The sequence below is a fragment of the Oncorhynchus clarkii genome, chromosome 12 (assembly GCF_045791955.1).
Source record: "Oncorhynchus clarkii lewisi isolate Uvic-CL-2024 chromosome 12, UVic_Ocla_1.0, whole genome shotgun sequence".
In the NCBI taxonomy this organism is placed as follows: Eukaryota; Metazoa; Chordata; class Actinopteri; order Salmoniformes; family Salmonidae; genus Oncorhynchus; species Oncorhynchus clarkii.
Genome location: NC_092158.1, coordinates 77,286,136 through 77,308,340, shown reverse-complemented (window position 1 = coordinate 77,308,340; position 22,205 = coordinate 77,286,136). Strand labels below are relative to the sequence as shown.

Below are 22,205 nucleotides of genomic sequence, written 5' to 3'. Positions count from 1 at the left end.
ATATACTGTAGTAGAACACATAGGGAATATACTGTAGTAGAACACATAGGGAATATACTGTAGTAAAACACATAGGGAATATACTGTAGTATAACTATTTGTTGATGACACTACTGGACTGATTAAGACTGTGAACCATATTGTCTATCAGACTACGTTCAGGCCCATTGAAGTGAGCAGTTTGTACAGTATTAGTGTGATTCAGTGAAAGTGCTATACACTATGCAGGTATCACATTACATACAACGCACAGCCTAGTTTTCTCACTTTTTGGAGCGCTTGGGATGTGTTTTTGTTCTGGTTCTCTATCAAGATTTCTCTCTCCTTCTCTTCCCTCCCTCAAGCCCTCCTACAGTTTTTTTCCTGATTTTATTTTTTTCATTTTTACTGTTCTTCCTGTGTTTTAACAGGCTTTTGTAGCTCTGCAGCTGCAAAAGAGAACGAGAGCAATGGAGGGAAAGGGGTAGTTAGAGAGGCAGAGAGAAAGAGAGAGAGGTTGAGGAGGAGGGAAAAGGGAGGGAGCAGGAATCGAATCATGAAATGAGGACCACATTTCCATACCGACTTGAAATGTGGGCTTTTCATTTTTTATAGTAGTGGTGCGCTCTCTCTCTCTCTCTCTCTCTCTCTCTCTCTCTCTCTCTCTCTCTCTCTCTCTCTGTCTCTCTCTCTCTCTCTCTCTCTCTCTCTCTCTCTCTCTCTCTCTCTCTCTCTCTCTCTCTCTCTCTCTCTCTCTCTCTCTCACTCGTTCTATCTCCTCTCTCCTTTCTCTCTCCTCTCTCCGTTCTCTCTGTCATATTGAAGCGCTCTATGCAGCTGTTAGTCAGTCGTTTTCTGTTTGTTTGTCTCTTACTCCCTTCCCTCTGGCTCTCCCTCTCTCTACCATTAGCTCATGTAAACTTTGATTTTCGTCATGCTTTTTTCCAGAGAGGAGTGCCTCTGCTTTTCATTAAAGTAAAAAAAGCAGATCCCCTTTCACCATGCAGAGCGGACGCCATTTTACCTTGCCTCCTTCTCTCCCCCTCGTCTGAGAGCCACGGTGTCCTGAGCCGTTTGTTTTGTCCACGCGGCCCTGAGCAAACTTTCCCCCGCCAGTGTTTGTTGAGCTTTCCTGCATGAGTGTCTTGAATTGATAGGGGTCCCTCTGTGTTGTGGCCATTACGAAACACACTCTCTCTCCTCGTATGATAACATAGCCGACCGCACGGAGGCCCAGACCCCATCCAGCTCCCATCCAGCTCCAGCTCCCACCAGGCGCTGCAGCGCCCGCCACATGTGTTTACTGTGTGCATTCCACAGCATGAGAGAACGCTGCCCAGAAATGTCCCACAGAAACACCAGGCAGGCTGGCACCCTCTGGCTGGGCTCTCTACAGGGAAGGTCCCTGAGTGGTGAAAAATACGACAAGCCATGCAGCTCTGACTGAGGAGGCTCTCTGTGTGATCCCAATGTAACAGAGTGGCAGGTGAACTCTTTATGACCCTCTAGGTCCCCTTTACTTCTCCTAACAATCCCTCACTAGTGAAATACAAAAGACATGATTTTGCCGACTATTGTGTGGAAAGCTTTCCTTTGCTGTGCACTGTTATGCAGTGTAGTGCCGTCCTGTGCAGACTAGTGCTGTGCTGTGCCTCAGCTCCACTGACAGTAGACAGTGTGGACACTCTGACAGCCAAGATTGAGACCAAACACGGGCTCATGGGAAGGCATGTTGAGACCTCGGGTGACTGAAGGCAGGGCTGGCTGTCACATGTTATTTTGAGGCCTCAAAACAAACAAACACACACACGCTATGGGTCCCTGGTGATTGTGCACAATGTGGACCTGGCACAGGTTGTGTGTAGCGCTCCATTGCACTTGCTCCTGACCTGAATACACAGACAGCTCCATGAGCCCCCCAGGGTCCACCAGGCTCATCCGGGGCCACAGGAAGTATAGCAAGAGACCAGGCAGAATGGAGTTATTTTATCTCCTCTGGATTCTCTTGGTTCCTTTAACTGCCTCTCCCTTCCTCTCTCTCCCTTATTGTCATCTACCGTCATTTTGTCTGCTCCCTCCCGCCTTCCCTCTCTTTCTCTTTCCTTCCCTCCTGCTTTCTCAAACTTCCCCCATCTCTCCCTCTCTCTCTCCTCATATAAAGCTGTTTTTCATAAACCCCTGGCTGCAGCAGAGATCCCAGAGGCGTAGTGTGAAACACTAGACTTTTCTGAGCTGTTGCCAGACAGATGCTGGCTCCTCAGGTCCTCACTAGCAGTTCCTTCATGCTTCTTTTGACATTTAGGGTTAGCCTAGCTCTGCCCTGCCCTGCCCCGCCCCGCCCTGCCCTGCCCTGCCCTGCCCCGCCCTGCCCCGCCCAGCCCTGCCCCGCCCTCCCCTGCCCCGCCCTGCCCTGCCCTGTCCTGCCCTGCCTGCCCCGCCCTGCCCTGCCCTGCCCCGTCCTGCCCTGCCCCGCCCCGCCCCGCCCAGCCCTCTCACTGGTACAGTACTGTTTCTCCCTCCTACAAAGGAAAACTATGGGATCCCTCTTTTGTTATACGAGAGAGGCTCTCTAATCTTTCGTTCACAGCTTTTCTTCCCTTCTCTTTGTCTCCATCTCCCTCTTTCTCTCTACAGTTGAAACATGGTAGAACATGTCTGATTTGAAGATGAAGTGGTTCAAGAGATGATGATGGTGATGATTGATAATGATTTGTTATTCGTATTAAAGTGTTAGTGGATTGTCATTGATAATCTCTTATTATTGAGGTGATTTTCTGAGACCGAGGGAAGCAGGATGGTATTACAGTCTTATCTTGGTTAATAAGTTAATAGATGGATTGATATATGGAATAAATCTCCAATTATTGGCTTTACAATGAGAGCAGTTGAGTGCTTCCATAAGCTGAATGATATGAACTAAGCCCTGCAGCAGTACTTCATGAGGTCACATCACTTACTCATTCAGCTATGCATACAGTATACCCACACACAGGCCCCACTCAGTCACCATTGTTGTTATGTCAGCAACATAGCTTATCGAAATCCTACTCAGCTTTGGGCCTGTGCTCTCTGGCTGAAACCTGGGACTTGACTGTAACCCCTGTCCCAGCACCATTGGCCCTGATCCTGGGCAACAGCTTCATGTGAGGGCAGTAAGCCTGGACACCTGTCTGTGTGTGCAGCACTAGGCTAGGTGTCCTGGCTGGCCCACATAGCATTTAACCCTGAAGGAAGTCCAGACAGATTGTTTATTCACCTTATCTGCTGTGCATGAGATAAAGCCAGCATTGACACAGATAGCAGGAGCGTGCGCAACACACACCCTCCCGCTGACTCTGAGTCAATGACCCTGAGGTCGGGTCAGTTAAGGACAGACAGACAAATGGCGGCTGGGCCCATGACTCGCAGACAGCTGGTGGTCAGAGGTTGATTCTCTATCGGTGCCCTCATTTGTCTGATTGTTGTTTCTCATGGGCTCATCTGTTTCTCGGTTGGCGCTCAATTTTTTCACAGGAAGGTTGATTTCGCTCCCTCCGTCGTGTTTGCTGGGAAAAGCCCTTTATGACGGGGACTTGAGTTCCCTGGATCAGCCTTCAGTGTTTGGCCGCTGTTTGTTACTGCTGTGTGTGTGTGTGTGTGTGTGTGTGTGTGTGTGTGTGTGTGTGTGTGTGTGTGTGTGTGTGTGTGTGTGTGTGTGTGTGTGTGTGTGTGTGTGTGAGTGAGTGAGTGAGTGAGTGAGTGAGTGAGTGAGTGAGTGAGTGAGTGAGTGAGTGAGTGAGTGAGTGAGTGAGTGAGTGAGTGAGTGAGTGAGTGAGAGAGATAAGGGGCTGTCACTGGCCTCTCTCCTACAATGAGCTGGCATCGACTCACGAAAGCTGCACCCAGCTCCCTAATTCAACACACTCATACAAATTGACATAAACACACACAGTCATACACTCTGCAGGGCAAGAGAGAGGAGATGAGAGGAGACACACACATTCACACAAACACACTTTGGCACTCAATATGTAGATAAGCGTACACAGACAGATTCATACACATACATACAGACGCACGCCTTTGGCATCATCTAGACAGGATGTGGATTTTTACATGTCCATTCATCACTCTTCTAATTCATTAGTCAGAAAGAGCATTTATGCAGAGCACACATTATTTTTACAGGCGTCATTTATGTGTTTGTGTGGAGTTTTACTGCCCTCGTTAAACACGTCCTCCAAGCCCAGATAGATTTGGGAGCATTTATTTGCATAGTGCACAAACCCGAAATAAATCGTTAAATATTTTTGGCCTGGTGTCTCACTGGATTAAACTAACGCCCACTGGTGTAAATAGTGTGATATAACAGGCTCTTAGAACGTGAATAGAGGGTTATAATCTCATGTTATAACCTACATGGCGTGGTAGACAACCCCCCAGATGACTGCTGTTATGGTATTGTGGTCTCTCTGGCAGAGCTGCACTGAGGAGCCCAACACCTCACCACATACTGTCCCTCTGGCAGAGCTGCACTGTGAGGCCCACATTGTGTTATCCAAACATTTTCACAAAGGCTAACAGACATATGCCCCTGCTGGAAGAGAATGGAATATTCTATTCTAGTACTTTCCTCATGCTTGTTGTTGTTCCTACTGGTAAGACTTTGCCCTGTGCCCGAGGGTAGACTGGCACAAGATGGCGCTGGAACTGCTGGCCAAAAGTTCGCAAGTTCACACTCTAAATGTTCTCTGTGTGATACCCCCCCCCCCCCCACCAATCCATACACACACACACGCACGCACACACACACACACACACACACACACACACACACACACACACACACACACACACACACACACACAGCCTGAGTGGCAGGTCAGTCTCTGTGTTCTCTCCCTGATTGATAGGCCCAGATCAGAGCACACCGCTTCATGCATGTGGCCCCAGACACAGAGTCAGAGTTGGCAGATTATGACCCTAACACCGGGCCTGGCCCTGTCTCCTGGTTGCTGTGTGTGTGTGTTTTCCTCCTCTCCTCTCCCCTGCAGAGAGAGTTTTGATCATGATACAGCCATGGCTGTACTCCCTAGGAGCTTCTCTTCACGGGTGCCCACTGAACACTAAACCCACTCTCCTCTCCTCTCTCCTCTCTCCTCCTCTCTCCTCCCCTCCCCCCACTCTCTGCCAACAAGTCTCTCTTTCTTTCTCATTCCTTTTATTCTCTCTGCTCTCCTCTTTCTTGGCAAGGCCTGGTGTTCCCACAGCTCTCACGACCCCCCTAGCCCCCCTCCTCTCTCTCTCTCTCTCTCTCTCTCTCTCTCTCTCTCTCTCTCTCTCTCTCTCTCTCTCCTCTCTCTGTCTCACTCTCACTCTCACTCTCTCCCTGGCACAGAGGGACATCACATGACCCTCACTCCCACTAGCAGACCCACACACAGGCTGTGCCCACACACACCACTTCCCTGTAAACCACACTTTCTCATGTCTATTATATAGGCCTGCTGCTTCCCTTCTCAATACGTTCCACTGGGTCACACACTCATACAGTATGTCCATGTAGATTCTGTACACTGTCTATAGGTCTGTGTGTGTCCCCTCCCCCTATTGCTCCTGTTTCACAGAATGCAGTCACATATTTACCTCTCTTAGCAGATTTCTTTAGCATGTGTTCTGTGCCCACTGCCCAATGCCAGTAAGTGACATCTGGTGGCCAAACACAGTCATTACACTTTACCTTATATTAACAGTATGTGAAATTTCAAAAGGAAACAAGGGGATCTCAGAAAGTCAGGGTCATTTGAATCAACACAGAGGTCTATTTATCTGTCATATCAAATTAAAACCAATACATCAATCAATCAAGTTAAATGGTCTATGCTGCTCTGTGAATTACTGTCACACTGTGTATCTGGCTCTGTACGCCATGGTTGATCAGCAGAGGGACAGATAAAAGATGAAAGCGTCAGAGAGAGAATAGGGAGCGGGTTATACATGGGCAGGACGCCAGCCCCTTTCCTCTACCCTCACCACCCCCCTCTGCACTCTCCCATGGTTGAGTCCCCTTAGGCCCCACTCACCCCCTCTCGCCCCCTGGCTCCCCCTGCTCTGTGTGGTGTTGGCACGGTGTGGGTGCAGGCGGCACACAGACGGGCACGCAGATGGGCACCGGGCTACACAGGGCAGCCTCCCCACACCTGCTCCTCATTGGCACAGGGCTGGGGCCGCCACGCAGAGCACACACACATACACACACACACATGCACACACACACACAGGCACACACACACAGGCACACACACAGGCACACACACAGGCACGCAAGCTCACATGTACTCAGTGCTACACTCACTACACTCACTCACGCACACTCACACAATTTACATGCTTATCTCCTACTATACACACATGCTCTGGAGGTAGTATGATGCCTGTTTTATACACATTAAGATACAATCTCATAGAAATATTCATGTACAGTAGATATATTTATATTCTTACCTACACCAAAACGGATACATTGTACACCCTCGCAATTAATCACACGGCAACATGCTGTGCTGGCACACAGAGTTACACTCCCAATATTCACCTTCTCCCATTTGCAGTACATACTATTCTCAGCTGTGTTTCATTTGCCCTAATACTGATCTAATACTGAAGTCCTGTAATATATCGGAATCTATCTACACTGGCTAATGTCTCCTCTGAACCTGATGCCCTCTTTGCCCCATGGGGCTTAAACTCAAAGGACCCACCACGGGTGTCCAATGACAATGCCTGCCGAAATATGAGGTGAGAAAGGGGGGGAGGAGGGGGTGTGTGTGGGGGCGGGGGTCAGATGATGATGTATGGTTTTATAAGATAGGAAATGAATAAATAAGTGGGGATTTTTTTTAAATAACGTCCAATAAAAGAGCTGAGTGAACATCTGTGTGGGATAGCCTGGGGGATTGGGAGGGGTTGGAACATTTTAAGCGCATTAAGGATTAAAAAAAAGGTCAGAATGTTTAGCAACATACCGATAAACCTCTTAAGAGAAACCCAATTGGGGAGGCTGTGGGGGCTCTTTATCCAGGGGTGGGGGTGGAGGACTGGGGGATGGGGAGGCTGCGGGGGCTTTGCCATTCTTCTGTGCGGGGAGGGGAGACTATGTACACACACACATAAACACACGTGTAGCCTATGTACGTTCATGCACTTGAAACCACATGTGCACGCCCACTATCATGAAGTGAAAAGGACTGCTTCTGGATATCAACATTTTTAGGATATCGACACGATATACAATCTTGCATGTATACATATTTGGTCAAATACCTTTACTCCACATATATCTTTTACGCTAAAAAAACATATAGATCATATACTGTAAACCTACGTGCTGCTCAAACACATAATCCTGCTACTGGTATGTGTTTACATGGCGATTAAGGAAGTGTGCTCACACCATGCTAGCAAAGATGTTTAGGTCTCTGGGAGCCATAGCTAAACCTAACGACCCAGACTCTGTGGTATTGACCTATTCTAGCTGTATTTGATGTTCGGATTTAGGGAGTGTGTGTGTGTGGTGTGTGTGTACATGTTTTACTATACTTTTTTTGTACCAGAAATCCTCACAAGAATAATAAACCAACACAAATTCAGAGAATTGAGGACATTTTGCCAGTCCTCACCAGTAAAAAAAGCTAATTTAGGCTTAGGGGTTAGGTTTAGGGTTAGTATTTAGATTTAGGGTTATTGTTAGGGTTAGTGGTTAGTTTTATGGTTAGGAGTTAGGGTTAAGGTTATGTTGAGGGTTAGGGGTTAGGGAAAATAGGATTTTGAATGGGAATCAATTGTTGGTCCCCAGAAAAGTCCTTAGTATAGTAAGACATACATTAGCTGTGTGTGTGTGTGTGTGGGTGTGGGTGTGGGTGTGGGTGTGGGTGTGGGTGTGGGTGCATGCGTGAGTGCGTGTGTGTGTGTGTGTTCGTCAGTATGTGTATGCATGCATGTGTGTGTGTGAGGAATTCCAGCCGGGCTGCTCCTCTCGTGTCCGGCCTGAGATATATGGGTCCACCACAGCTGGGTTCCCACATGCGGCCAGAGCCACGCCGGCCCACACAGTTTACCGTCAATGACAGGGTTAGGGCCTGGACGCGAAAAAACCCCAGTGTGATGGTGCTCATAGAGAGAGAGGAAGAGAGAGAGAGAGAGAGAGAGAGAGAGAGAGAGAGAGAGAGAGAGAGAGAGAGAGATAGAGAGAGAGAGAGAGAGAGAGAGAGAGAGAGAGAGAGAGAGAGAGAGAGAGAGAGAGACTGTGGAGTGTTTGTCTAAAGGCCTCTCGCAGGCGTAGGAAGAGGGCCCTATCATTTCACTCTGAATGGAACCATGGCGCTCTATCCTTAAATGACACAGCACCCGGGGTGGGAGAGGCATGGCCCTCGGCCACTGGGAGAACACACACACGAGCTGGCCTCAGATGAGGAGTTGTTGAAAGAGAGAGAGACTGCTGTTTGCCAGCATGCTGATTGTTTAGATTCAGACGCACTATCCTGATTTACTCATGGCCTTCTGTTCTGTAGCCTGCAGCTTTGTTGCTCACTGTTGCACTCTATTACAGAGAGCATTATCAGCCTTAGTTGTAGTACTTACTTGTAGTTAGCATGTTAGCTTTACACTTCACAACAGCATATGACAGTAGCACGTTACTGTTGATATTTATACTTTGCATGCCTCCTCTGTGCAGTACCATGTCACACCAACCATTCATCAGCTATTCCCAGCCGTCACCACACACACACACACACACACACACACACACACACACACACACACACACACACACACACACACACACACACACACACACACAATGGCAGTGAGCCACATCTGGCCAGCTGTTGTGTATGTGTACCTACTTCCTGTCCTCCATCTGGCTATAATATTTGTGTGTGTGTGTGTGTGTGTGTTCATTTTTTCATTTGAACCGGGCCACTGTGTGGCAGACAGAAGCAGAGGGCAGCCGGGTCAACCGAGTCTAATCCAGGACTGTCCTCCCAGAGAGGGAGAACGTGAGAGGGAGAGAGATGGGCAGGGAGAGAGTGAGAGAGAGAGAGAGAGAGAGAGAGAGAGGTCATAGAGAGAGCAGAAATATCTGAGTCAGAGACAGTAACAGCAGTCAGAAACAAAGCAGAGAGAAGAGAAAATAAATAAATACAGAGAAAAAGAGATGGAATCCAGGACTGTTATTGTACTTTAGAAGGAGAGAGAGAAAGGGAGAGAGGTGAAGAGAGACAGAAGAGAAGAGATGGAGCTGAGCCCTGGCTCAGAGCACAGTAGCCTGCTGAGAGGCCATCCACACTCCTGTCGTCAAGTTTGACTGTGGAACCATTGGCTTTATCTCTGTCATTTGACTCAATGTTGATCTTTCACTGTGCCATGTAAAATCCCCTTCCAGTTGATGCACATTACATTAAAACATGCTGTTTGCTCATGTGTGCCTGTAATGCATAAACAAATGCTCTAAGCCGGCTGGTAAGTAGGCAAAAAGTGCCTATTTGTATGTACGAGCGCATTCATTTATGAATATGCGCATGGCAAATTAGTCTATTAGACCTGGCACAGTGAGAGTGTGTTTATCATATATTGTTGTGTGTCTTTATGATGCATCCAAATCACAGGTGTGTTTGATTAGTAGAATAATGACACCTACTGTATGCTGGGTCCTGCTGAAAGCATGTAGGCCCATAGAAATCAGAATGAATAGAAGGGCCTTGGAACCCTCTAACCCTGGCAATTTGACTGATGAACTCATGGGTACACTCGCAATGGCTGCTTGGTATTGTGATGCAATCATTTCCATGGTAATGTAGAATGGTCTTTTAAATTATGTTAACTGATGTGGCTCATGCAATGTAATGTATTTTTTGTAATGTCAGTTGAGCTGATTCAACAAATCACAGCACAGATTGATGGGTACACTTCCTGCTTTTATTTCCTGCTTTGCTCCTATGGGTACACTTGCAATGACCGTTAGTCCACCCATTATGTCATCATTGTCTTGAATGGGGACGCCCATTCTATTCATTCTACGTCTGTGTGTAGGCCTACGTTCAGTGATAGGGGTATAGTGGGGTATAGTGTTTTAAATGTATTTAGAGTGTTGTAGCCAGAATGTCAGTACACTGAGTGTACAAAACATTAGGAACACCTTCCTAATATTGAGTTGCACCCACTTTTGCCCTCAGAACAGCCTCAATTTGTCAGGGTATGGACTCTACAAGGTGGCGAAAGATGTCCACAGGGATGCTGGCCCATGTTGACTCCAATGCTTCCCACAGTTGGGTCAAGTTGACTGGATGTCCTTTGGGTGGTGGACCATTCTTGATAAATACAGGAAACTGTTGAGTGTGAAAAACCCAGCAGTGTTGCAGTTATTGACACAAACCGGTGTGCCTGGCACCTACTACCATACTCCGTTCAAAGGCACTTAAATATTTTGTCTTGCCCATTCACCCTCTGAATGGCACACATACACAATCTATGTATCAAGGCTTAAAAATCCTTCTTTAACCTGTCTTCTCCCCTTCATCTACACTGATTGAAGTGGGGTTAACAAGTGACATCAATAAGGGATCATAGCTTTCACCTTCACCTTTCACCCAGGTCTTTCTAATGTTTTGTACACTTAGTGTATATTTACTGTATGATGAGAAGACTTAGTGACAAATGTATGTAGTGTGTATGAATGTGATGGGAGTGAGTCTGTTAATGTGTATGTACTGTATGTCTGTTTAATAGAGTGTGTGTGATGCATTATCTCTCCAGGATGTGTACAGGGGCCCTTGGGGCGACTGTGTGCTGGAGATAAGGGTGAGCAGTGTAGGGCTGGTATGTGTGTAACCCTGGGAATGGTGGCGTGGTGATAAGCGGTGTGGTGGCAGTGATTCTCCTCCCAGCCCTGTTGGCTTGTAGAGCAGCAGCACTAATAATGGGCAGCCTCTCCATTGTCTCAGAGCATCTCCTCTCTGTTTGATGAGCTCTCCCCTGTTCATCCCCTGTTCATCCCTTCATCATCCTCCCGTTGTTCCTCTCCAGCACCCTGGGCACTCCAACACACTCAGATCCAGCACCAGGAAACTAGCCCTGCTAATGTGCCATGCAGTAGGATTGGAGGTTCATATACTGTAGGCTACAGTAGACAGCAGCTATTAGAATTTAACTGAAGCTGTTAACACTCCACCAGACCACCAGGGGGCCTCAGTTAGATTAGACTGGTGATCTAACAATGGTCTGATTTAAGGACTGTTTTTCCTGACCACATGACCTGACAAGGAAAAACTCTTAACTATGGACCATAACAAGGACCCAGGGTTTTCCCTGGCCAGGTGAGTAGTCAGGAAAACCCCTGGCCCCAATCTGATTGGGTGTATGGTCCCCGGGGGGCCCGCCGGTATAGAGTTGTATTGATCACAGCTGGTATGTCTGGGGAGAATGAATGAGGCAGATCTGGGCTGTCAGGTTCTATCAGAGTCAGTGTGACTGCTGTAACTGCTCACCCTCTCATTAACCACCTGAATGGAGGGGTATCCCTACTGTTGTTATAATGACCCAGACTCTTTTTTTTTTACTGTTTCAAAAAAGAAGGTTCAAGTTCAATTGCATATTAAGATGTTTTTACATAGTGGGAGTATGCCCACATTAGGTTGTATTATTTTCTAAATGGTCTCAACAGACTTAGATGATCCCCTCATACACCATCCTACAGTTGAAATGTTGGCTTGCACTCGAGTTCACCTTATTTACCTCTCACAGGAATGTAATAATGGTCTCTGTCTGGATGTGTTCCTTATGTTTCCTCCTATTTTCCTTGATGATTTGTCAGCGCGGCTCTGCTGCAGTCGTCCAGTCTAGCTTTTCATTTAGCAGCTTGCAGAGGTCCAGCAGCACGGCAGACAATGACTGGAGACAAACACCCCGGTGGTTTTATTTTCACTCCATCTGCAGTGTATATCCTCTGTAGATCTTTTATCTTTCATACCACTGGGTCTGTGTGGGTCTGTGTGAGAGTGTGTGTGCTAGCGAGTGTGGGTGCGCCATCAACTAGCAGGAATGTATTGGTACCGCCAAAGCTAAGATGGCTGCCAAATGCTAAAATGGCTGCCAGGATTCCACAGAGCGACAGCGTGAGTGAGGGAGAAGCAGAGAGAGTAGAGAGAAAAAGCGAGCGAGGGACTGAGACTCCATTCAGGGAGAGGGAAAAAGAGACTCCTTTTAGACCAAAGTGATATGGCGATTCTGTCCTTTTGTTTTGGTTTTCTAGTCTTTAGCGGTGGGGTGAATGGTGCGGCAGTTTGCTGGCACGTTCCGCAGGACTAGCCTCCCCAAGATGAGGATGCTGAGGGGCTTAGATGGAGCGGAGGGAGGGAGGGGCCTAGTAGTAGGGGTAATGGGGATACTTGGCCCACACTGCCTTAAACCCTACAGTGCTGTGGGGGTAATTGGCTTGAATGGTATATATGATCCAACCATAAAGCTCTTCAAGGTTGCATTACGCAGCAGAGAAAGAATGGCACCAAGCGGGGCCAAACCAAACTAGCACAGGCCTCTCTGTGCACAGTCGTTAAGGTAAAGAGCTGAGTGAGACACAGTCCCAATGACGCCTCGCGGACCCGGGCTTCACATTTACACTCCTCAGCTTACACTAGTCATCAGTGTGGAGGGAGAGAGAGGCTGCAAGCTGGGGTTACATGGGAACTTCACCTGCCACACTGTGCCAACGGCCTGCACTCAAACAGGACTCCATGTGTGTGTGTGTGTGTGTGTGTGTGTGTGTGTGTGTGTGTGTGTGTGTGTGTGTGTGTGTGTGTGTGTGTGTGTGTGTGTGTGTGTGTGTGTGTGCGTGCGTGCGTGCGTGCGTGCGTGCGTGCGTGCGTGTGTGTGCGTGCGTGCGTGCGTGTGTGTGTGTGTTCACTGTGGCTCCCTGGGATTGAGAGAGAGGGATGCTGAAGAAGAGAGTGGGGAGAGTAAGGGAGAGAGAGAAAAAAGAGAAAAGGAAGGAGTGCCAGAGATACAATGGGGCAAGAAATGTCACAAACACACAGTTGTTTCATCTCTCAAACTGGAACACCAAACCATGCCTCTTTGATACTTGATGCTCTCTGGAGAGAGTATTAGTAGTGATTCCTCTACTGTGAATGGCTCTGGAAAGTAAAGTCTTTGGTGTTTGATTTGCCATTTCATGACTCTAATGTTAAACCTTTAATCTAAGACCCAATTCTGCCTCTGGAAAGAAGGGGTTTTAAAATACCTTCCAAAGTGTTCCTATGCCGTCCTCCGCCCACTGCCCCCTCACCTTGGGTACCGTCCAGGCGTCTGTCTCCTGTCTAACCTCCACCTCTCTCCACCATCTCTCTCTCTGTTTCTCTCTCTCTCTGTCTCTCTTCCACAGAATCCGGACAATCAGACAGCTCAAACCAGCAAGGAGACACAGACATCAAGCCACCGCCCAATGGTGAGTTCACAGTGTGAACATACACAGTCATTTATACATGCAGATGCATGTTTAAACGCTTTCACACACACACACACACACACACACACACACACACACACACACACACACACACACACACACACACACACACACACACACACACACACACACACACACACACACACACACACACACACACACACACACACGCACACACACACGCGCACACATACATACACACACACTAACACAGGCCAGTATAGAGTGTATAGTGTGTCCCAGTGGAGTTGGGCCTGGGTTTATTATAGTAAGGTGAGCTGATGTTGCTGGGCCTGGCTGTGAGTGTGGCATCCCACTCATAAATCACCCTGACGTTATTGGAAGATGGGAACCACATGGCCGTGCTGCCGACTGGAGCTCTGACCTCATACAGCCGGCCCCGCTGCGGTTAACCCAGGCTGAGGCAGGCTGAGGAGAGGGTGTGGAGTAGGAGCACCACTAACCATGGAGAACCTGGACATCCTACACTCTTAGAAAAAAGGTGCTATCTAGAACCTTAAAGGGTTCTTCGGCTGTCCCCGTAGCAGAACCCTTTGAAGAACCTTTTTTTATTGCCGGTAGAACCCTTTTGGTACCAGGTAGAACCCTTTTGGTACCAGGTAGAACCCTTTCTACAGAGGGTTCAACTGTACATGGAACTCAAAAGGGTTCTAGCTGGTACCAATAAGGGTTGGTGTATGGGTATAATACACATTATATGGGTGTGTATACACAATCCTTTACACCCGGCCAGGGACTTATAGACTGAGTGGACACTATAGACTCTACACTACACACAGCATTGTCTCTTAGTCATGCTCCTGGGGAGCCAACTGGGCACATTTTGACCTAGCACTACACACCTGATTCCACTAACTAAAGGTTTGATGATGAGTTTATTAGTGGAATCAGGTGTGTAGTGCTAGTTCCCCAGGAGCAGGAAACACTACACTATAGCCTTAGATAGAGAGCCTTGGTCACTCTATACACTGCCCACTGCCAGGGCCTGTACACACAACATACACTAGGGCTCTTAGAAAACTTAAACGCACAAATACAATCCAAAATCTATAGCAGTAATGACATCATACATGTTGCAACAAGCTCTAACATACTGGATGCCCACTGGACACCATGTAAACAGTGTGTGTGTATGCATGGTGTGTATACAGCTTACACAGGGCACAATCTGTGGAGCACATTAAGGCCTCCTGCTGGACAGTGTTTTGACATGCTTGACTTGAAGCAGTCATGACGTGAGTACCTGTCCATAGTACTTTTGATAAGTGTGTGATATGTCCAATCATAGCCATTTCCTATCTTATAGAAAACACATGCTAGTGCCTTCTACTGTGGTTTATCTGTTTTTCTATGCTCCCTCTGTGTGTGTGTGTGTGTGTGTGTGTGTGTGTGTGTGTGTGTGTGTGTGTGTGTGTGTGTGCGCGTGAGCGTGTGTCCTAGCATCTTCTCATCATCCTCATTGCTCTCATCTCTGTTTTCCCAGGGCATTTGAGTTTCCAGGACTGCTTTGTGACTTCAGGGGTGTGGAACGTGGCCGAGCTGGTCCGAGTGTCACAGAGTGAGTCACTGCCTCTCCTCTCTGTCACTCTCACTGTCACTCTCACTACACATTCACCAGTACACACAAACCTCAAGGTTCTCACATGCATTTTCTTACTATACTCTCTGTTTGAAGAGTTGTGTAAGAGTCGCATGTATCTGTGTGTATGCTTCAGCTCCAGTGGCCACAGCGTCCGGCCCCAACTTCTCCCTGGCCGACCTGGAGAGTCCTGGCTACTACAATATCAACCAGGTGGCCCTGGGACGCCGCTCCATCACCTCCACCCCCTCCACCAGGTACACACACACATTACCTGATTATTTTGTAGCCTACTAATACTAGCTTCTGTACACTTCAGTCTATGCTGTCTAACCTTTGTGAATGCTTTCCTCACTCTGCTATGATTGCGTGATGGGACTTTTCTTCTCCTTCCTCTCTCTCCTCTCTCTTCTCTGTGAAACTTTCTTCATCTGGTGTTTTTTACACCTATCTGTCAAACTGTCTGTCTGTTTTCTCTGTCTCTTTTTTCCCCCTTTCCTCACTCACTCTCTCTCTCCTTCTGTCTCTCTTTCCTATCTCTCTCTTCTATCTCTCTCTTTCCTATCTCTCTCTCCTATTTCTCGCTCTCCTTCTATCTCTCTGTCTCACTGTTTCTCTCTCTCTCACGCTGCAGGACTGAAATGGAGCTTTATGCAAGTCTCCCACGGAGGTAGTTATATTCACTCCACTATATTTCCCCTGACACTACTTTAATATAGACACATTCAGCCAGACGGACAGCCAAAAACACATACAATTCTTTATTTGGATCCACTTATGAAACATTGTGCATTTAAGGACCTATGTTTTTACAGGTCTCGTATGGACTTGAATCCAAGGAACACTCTCACTCACTGTACACACACTTACGCTCTACAATACTTTAGTCTAAGCCAGGGGTAGGCAACCCTGTTCCTGGAGTGCCACAGGTACTGCAGGATTTTGTTCCAACTAGGCACCACACTTGACCAACTGAGCTAATTGATCAGCTCGGTGATTGTCTAAATTCAACACACCTGGTCTTCCAGGTGGGTTAAATCAAAAGCAGGACCAGAGTTGTCTACCCCGGTCTAGGTACGCAGTCTAATCTGAGGGACTGTAACAAACATGGCCATGTTCAGATAAAGGATGGTGAATAAAGCTTCTAGCCGCACTTATCTGTCTCTCAGCAGACTGTACTTTGTCTCCCAAGTAAATAATATTCCTGCCTCCACACCCATTAAGTCCCTTTCTCTCTCCCTCTCTCCAGCTCCAACAAGCGCAAGTCCATTGACGACAGTGAGATGGAGAGCCCGGTGGACGATGTCTTCTACTCGGGCCGCTCCCCTGCGGCCGGCAGCAGCTCCCAGTCCAGTGGCTGGCCCAACGATGTGGACGCAGGTTAGATACCCCCATAACCCCCCCACCCCATCTAACACCCCCTGCTGTGTTTTATGGCACTGTATCCCCCTACTGTCTGTCAGACCTGTTTTCCTCCCTCTACCCTCACTCATCTCCTCTCCTTCCCTCACCCTCCCCCTCCTATCCACCTGCTCTGTAGGCCTGTGTTTACACCTTTTCTAAATCCTTTGTGTGCTCTGCAGTAGTAGTATGTAGTAGTATACCAGTGTGTCTGGTGCTCGGCTCTGTGCTCAGTAAAAAAAGTATTAGATTCAGGCTCCTAGATTGTATTTTTTTAACCTTTATTTAACCAGGCAAGTCAATTAAGAACAAATTGTTATTTACTATGACGGCCTAGCAAGAGGCAAAAGGCCTCCAGTGGACGTCATGTTCTGTGGTTAGAAGTTCTTTGACTGGGTGATGTGTGTGTGATGTGACATGTGAGTCACAGAGCCTGCTGACAGACTTGACTTGTTAAAATTATTATTTTATTTAATTGAACGTATTCAACTAGGCAAGTCAGTTAAGGACAAATTCTTATTTACAATGATGGCCTACACGGACGTCCCCCTATAGGACTCCCAATCACTGCCGGTTGTGATACAGTCTAGACTTAAGCCTCTATGAAAAGCTTTGTATTAAAGATATAATGTGGATAGCTTTTGGCATAATATTTTCCAAGAAAATATCTCTACAACCCCCTCCTTTCTTGAAATCACAAATTCTCTCAAAGTTGTGACTATGCACAGACTCCCATAGACTCTCTACCCTCTAAGCTGCACCCTCCAAACCTCCCTGTCTCCTTATGGTTTTACCCTCCAACTCCTCTGTTCTATAATAGATCATGTTCATGAATTAATGTAAGGTATGCATCCCTTTCCATCCCCAGCCCTCACAGAAGCCTCCTATTCTAATGGTGGCCAATGGGAAAGGTGGAGGGAGAGCAGTGAATGTATTTGTAAAATGTGTCTGCTTTAATGTGGCCTCTATATGAACGCAGTTCATTTACAAACACGTTATAATAACATAATATTCCTAATTGTGCCACTGTTCTTATTTCATTACATGTCAATCATCCTGTACTTAGCTCTCATGTCATAAACTGAGTGGATTGTGGTTAACGTTCCACCCTGCTAATTCCCCCTCCTCCGTTGTTAACTGTGCCCTTCTCTCCTGTTTGGACTTCCAGTGCAGCACCATTTGGCCAGTGTGCAAGAGAGGAAGATAAAGCATGAAAACGATGGCGTGCAGTTTCCTTACCATGGTTAGAAAACATTGCACTCATATATATGTATTATAATCTATACTGTACATTAACTCATGCCGTCCTCAACTTGTACTGTATGCATCTCTCTGTCTCTCTGCTTGTCTATTTTTCCATACTTCCTAGCGAGTGTTCTCTCCATCCCTCTCTCTGTCCCTCTCGCCATCCCTCTCTCCATCCCTCTCCTCTCTGCTGCTATTGGGTTGTTCTCGTTTCTCTCCCAGATATCTGTTGTGGTTTGTGGAAGTACCAAAGCCTTTTGGTAACCCAGTAGCTTCACCAAGTCTATTACTACCTCTCAAACACTGTGTCCACTTGCTCAAGGTAGAGGGCTTGATTAGGGTTGTATATTTTCTGATTCAGGCTGCCAAAAAACTGTAACCTATTGTGCATGTATTTAATTGATTTCAATGTTTAATTGATTTCAATGTTTAATTGATTTAAATTTATTTTTTGCACTCTTTTTTCATTCGCTCATTCAAAATTCAAATTTCAGTTAATTTACATTGCAGAAGAGTTTTGGATTGCAGTACTTTAGTAATTTAGTCAGCAACACATGCATCAGTGGTATAGCCCTGTGAAAGTGGGTAGAGATTCCAGAGTGAGGCCCTGTCTCCTGTTGAGTTGCTGTGAGATGCTTCACCCAGTCAGTTACTGAGGCGGTGCTGTTCTGCGCCCCCCCCCCCCCCCCCCCCCCCCCACCTGTCATAGCCTCCTCCAACAGGCAGGACAGGAAGAGGAATACAACACAAACAAACAAGACTAAATGCACTCAGGTGTGCTGTTAAGGCACAAGGCACCGTCTGTCTCTAAAATATTCCACATACACACACACAAACGTGTACAAACACACACAAACGTGTACAAACACACACACACACACACACACACACACACACACACACACACACACACACAATCTGGAGAGTAGCAGCGTTCCGGTCCAGATGGTACTTCCATGTGTCTACAGCAATGGGAGCTACTGGGTTACAGCAGACATCTGTTCTGGTGGTGGTGGTGGTGGTGTAGGGGGAGGAGGGGGGAAGAGGGGGAGAGGGTCTCAGCTCCCCTCCAAAGGTGATTCACTACCTGAATGGAAGGCTCTGAGGCATATGAGGTGATCATGTAATTCATCATTACTTTTGCTGTCTCCTGCTCTGCTGTCTCCGGTGCCTGCTGAGGGGACATTTATACGCATCTATGCATTTTCATTGGTTGTTTCCTTCTCCTCTCTCACTTCATTGAAAGCTCAGCCCATCACTGTACTGTAGTCAACGTATTGGTCTGAGATAGCTTGTGGAAAGAGATATGTGTAGTAGGGAACATTGTGTTTTTTATGATGTGTATGTGTGTTGATGGGAGTGAGCGGTATGTATATGTGTTTGTATGTCTGTGTTCCTCTTTCTGGTTGTGGGGCGGGGGGGTCACGGTCCTCTGACAGTTAGTTTTTTTTTGTGGCAGCCAGCTTGTTAGCGTGACGAGGCTGAAGGGTCATGGGAGCAGTTGATTGGCTGCCAGTCTGCACAAGCCATGTGCCAGGAGTTGGTCTGAGAAATAGCGCAGAACAATCGATCGTGCTCGCTCACGCATACAAACGAGTGCAAGGAAACACACAGGCACACACACACACACACTCACTCAGAGAGAAACAGAAACTGGAAGAGAGAGATCAGAGTAACTTCTGTTAACTCTAACATGCAAATCTTTCCTTGGGCATCTTGGCCTTGTTCTCCAGCCCAGCTCTTCACCCAGACGTCACATTTGTTACGATAACTAAATGAAATCACAGAGTGCCCAATCCCCCTTTAGCCTTGGTGGTTATATTCAGCATGTCCACCCTGAACATTTGTCTCATATAGCCAGTAGCGTTTCACTGGGTGAGACACATTCCTATTTTAATGTCCCAATCCTCTTAAAGTGCCTGAGTGCCATGCTGTGTTTTTATCATCATTAATACCATGCCACCAAATGGATCATCACACTCCCCACTCCCACTTGGTGTCACACATTCCTGCCTAGCAGAACATACGTGCCCGCCTACCCATTTCTATACTTACCAATGCCCACGCAGGCCCAGCTGCAACGCTGCAGTCAGAAGCATTGTGGGTAATTGTTGTGATCAAATGTTTCCCGAAGTAACACTTCAAAAACGTATTTCAGAACGGCTGCCTCGTTAGAGTTTATATGCTCAGCTTGTAAAAGCTATTTCAGCATCTCCCGAGGCCGTACTGAAACTATCCCCTTTTTATTTCATGTGTTTGTTTTATTTGTGTGAATATGTGTCGTTTAGTCGTTTATGGGACTTCTTGCTAGTCAGGTTTTTTTTCTGTTTGTGAATTTGTTAAAAATTATTTTTGTGTGCGTGCGTGTGTGTATGCACATAATGTCACAAACTGTGCAGTATATGTTTGTGACTCAGGGCATGCATGTAGAAAAATGTGTGTGAGTGTAAAAGTATTTTTATTTCTTAATTTGTTAATTATTCTCTCCAATACTTGATTTCATTCTTTGCATATCGTGGCTCCCTGAGGTCAAACACACCACTTGGCAATGGTCACAAACCCTACAATTCTAAATTGCCTGTTCCGATTACCATACATCAAAATAATTTCCCTCAAACCCTGCCTCACGAGGCCTTGATCATAAAACAGTCTCTTTACTCTGCAGCTCTTACACATTTGGCCATGTTTCTGGGCCAGTTGGTAAGCCTGGCCTATACTTAGTGTGCCTGTTTTTACCAAACTGGGGAATAGTTCATAGTCCTGAAGCCTCAACTGACATTTATAGAAGTAGGAGGACACATTGATATGTTGTTAAATATATGTGCAGGCTATGCCGTCACTCTTCCACTCCCTTACTTTCTCTCACTCTCTCTCCCCTTTTCCATCCATCCTTCATTGGCATTGGGCCGTCTGCTTGCCACCCTGACTGAACAGCTTGTGTGTGTGTGTTCTGTATCTACCATATCTGTAGGAGATGCATTAACACAAGGCAGCCGAGTCTCCCTCCCACCAGCCCAGAGTTACATACAACTGACAGACTGACTTACAAGCAGTAGGCCACTAAATTAAAGGACATATTGATATCTGTTGGCAGGCTGCAGCTACAATATATCTGAATATAGCTACACACAGTCAATGTGCCACTTAAACACATTCTGGCCAGTCAATGTGCCACAGAAACACATTCTGGCCAGTCAATGTGCCACAGAAACACATTCTGGCCAGTCAATGTGCCACAGAAACACATTCTGGCCAGTCAATGTGCCACAGAAACAAATTCTGGCCAGTCAATGTGCCACAGAAACACATTCTGGCCTAGCTGTGATGCAGTCCAAAGTCACACTCCTTGTAAACAGGCACGTTAACAAGTGCAGTCTGTAGGGTGTGTGGGAGGGAGGATGTATTCACAGTGTTGTCATATAGCTGGAGGTCCTGCTGTCTATAGGGATGCTGGGTGCTGAGATCACTGCTGGTGTGGGATGGTGGTGGGATGTTGTGGTTTTTTATTTGATTTTCCTATACCCTGAGACAAGCCCTACCAATGGTGAGTTTGGGAACTGGATGCTTGCTCATGGACTCCACGCAGAGGACTAGTTACCAGTTACCAGAGTAGAATGCCAGCGATCAGAATCCTGTCTTTCGCTCATATACTCCAATGGTGGCAGCAATTATAATGCCATTGCATTTCCCAGCTCTCTCTCTCTTCCCTCTGACACTGTGCCCCAAGCCTTCCTCTGAACCCCCCCCCCCCCCCCACCCTGCGCCACTTCAAAACAACTCCCTCCCCCCTGGACCCCCACTTTACTCTACCCTGGTTCTGATATGCTACAGCACAGAGACCGTACACTAACAGAGAGATATGGAGAGAGAGAGAGGTTGATCCATCGGTGTAATCAATCGATGCATTGATTTTAGTAGATCACAATTATAAAACCCATTACATTTTTTTAAGTAGAAGTCTTGAGTCTAAATTTAAGTCTTCAGTTAATTTGATTTGATAGAGCAAATAGCCACCAGCCTGTTCATTAAACCCAAGTCTCTGTTCTGCCATTTTGTTGATCCCATTTTTGCCAGGACTCTCCTCGCCTGGTTCTCTTAAGAAGCCGGGGAAATTCGATTTCAGCGCCCTGTCGCAGCAGACGAGGTCGCCTCGCATGGCGTTCACCCACCACCCGCTGCCAATGCTGGCGGGAGTGAGACCAGGTGAGACCCCCCTGACAGCCCTCCCAACCCCCTGCCCATCCCCCGTCCCCTGACCCAGACCCAGTGGAGGGGTGGCAGTGAGTGGTGTCCATAGGGGAAGGCTCTGCTGTCCCACCCTGTGAGGGACAATGGCAGTAGAGCTATGTTTTTGAAAGAAACCTGAGGCACAGAATATACAGTGCATTCGGAAAGTATTCAGGCCCCTTGACTTTTTCCACATTTTGTTACATTACAGCCTTATTCTAAAATGGATTCAATTGTTTTTCCCCCCTCAAC

The 22,205-nt window shown here is 47.1% G+C and overlaps 1 protein-coding gene across 21 annotated transcripts in view; it reads left to right on the top strand.

Annotated features, from left to right (window-relative positions):
• The window catches only part of LOC139421362 (nuclear factor 1 X-type), a 122,337-nt gene that overhangs the window by 84,529 nt on the left and 15,603 nt on the right, over positions 1-22,205 (top strand). For 12 of the 21 annotated variants that reach the window (XM_071172175.1, XM_071172182.1, XM_071172174.1 and 9 more), the window contains 7 exons: positions 13,397-13,459; positions 14,985-15,059; positions 15,217-15,337; positions 15,715-15,750; positions 16,330-16,460; positions 17,650-17,724; positions 21,801-21,929. In XM_071172175.1, the coding sequence (XP_071028276.1) occupies positions 13,397-13,459; positions 14,985-15,059; positions 15,217-15,337; positions 15,715-15,750; positions 16,330-16,460; positions 17,650-17,724; positions 21,801-21,929 (630 nt within the window). The remainder of the gene's footprint in view (positions 1-13,396; positions 13,460-14,984; positions 15,060-15,216; positions 15,338-15,714; positions 15,751-16,329; positions 16,461-17,649; positions 17,725-21,800; positions 21,930-22,205) is intronic. The other 9 variants (XM_071172171.1, XM_071172184.1, XM_071172178.1 and 6 more) reach the window with 3 other exon arrangements.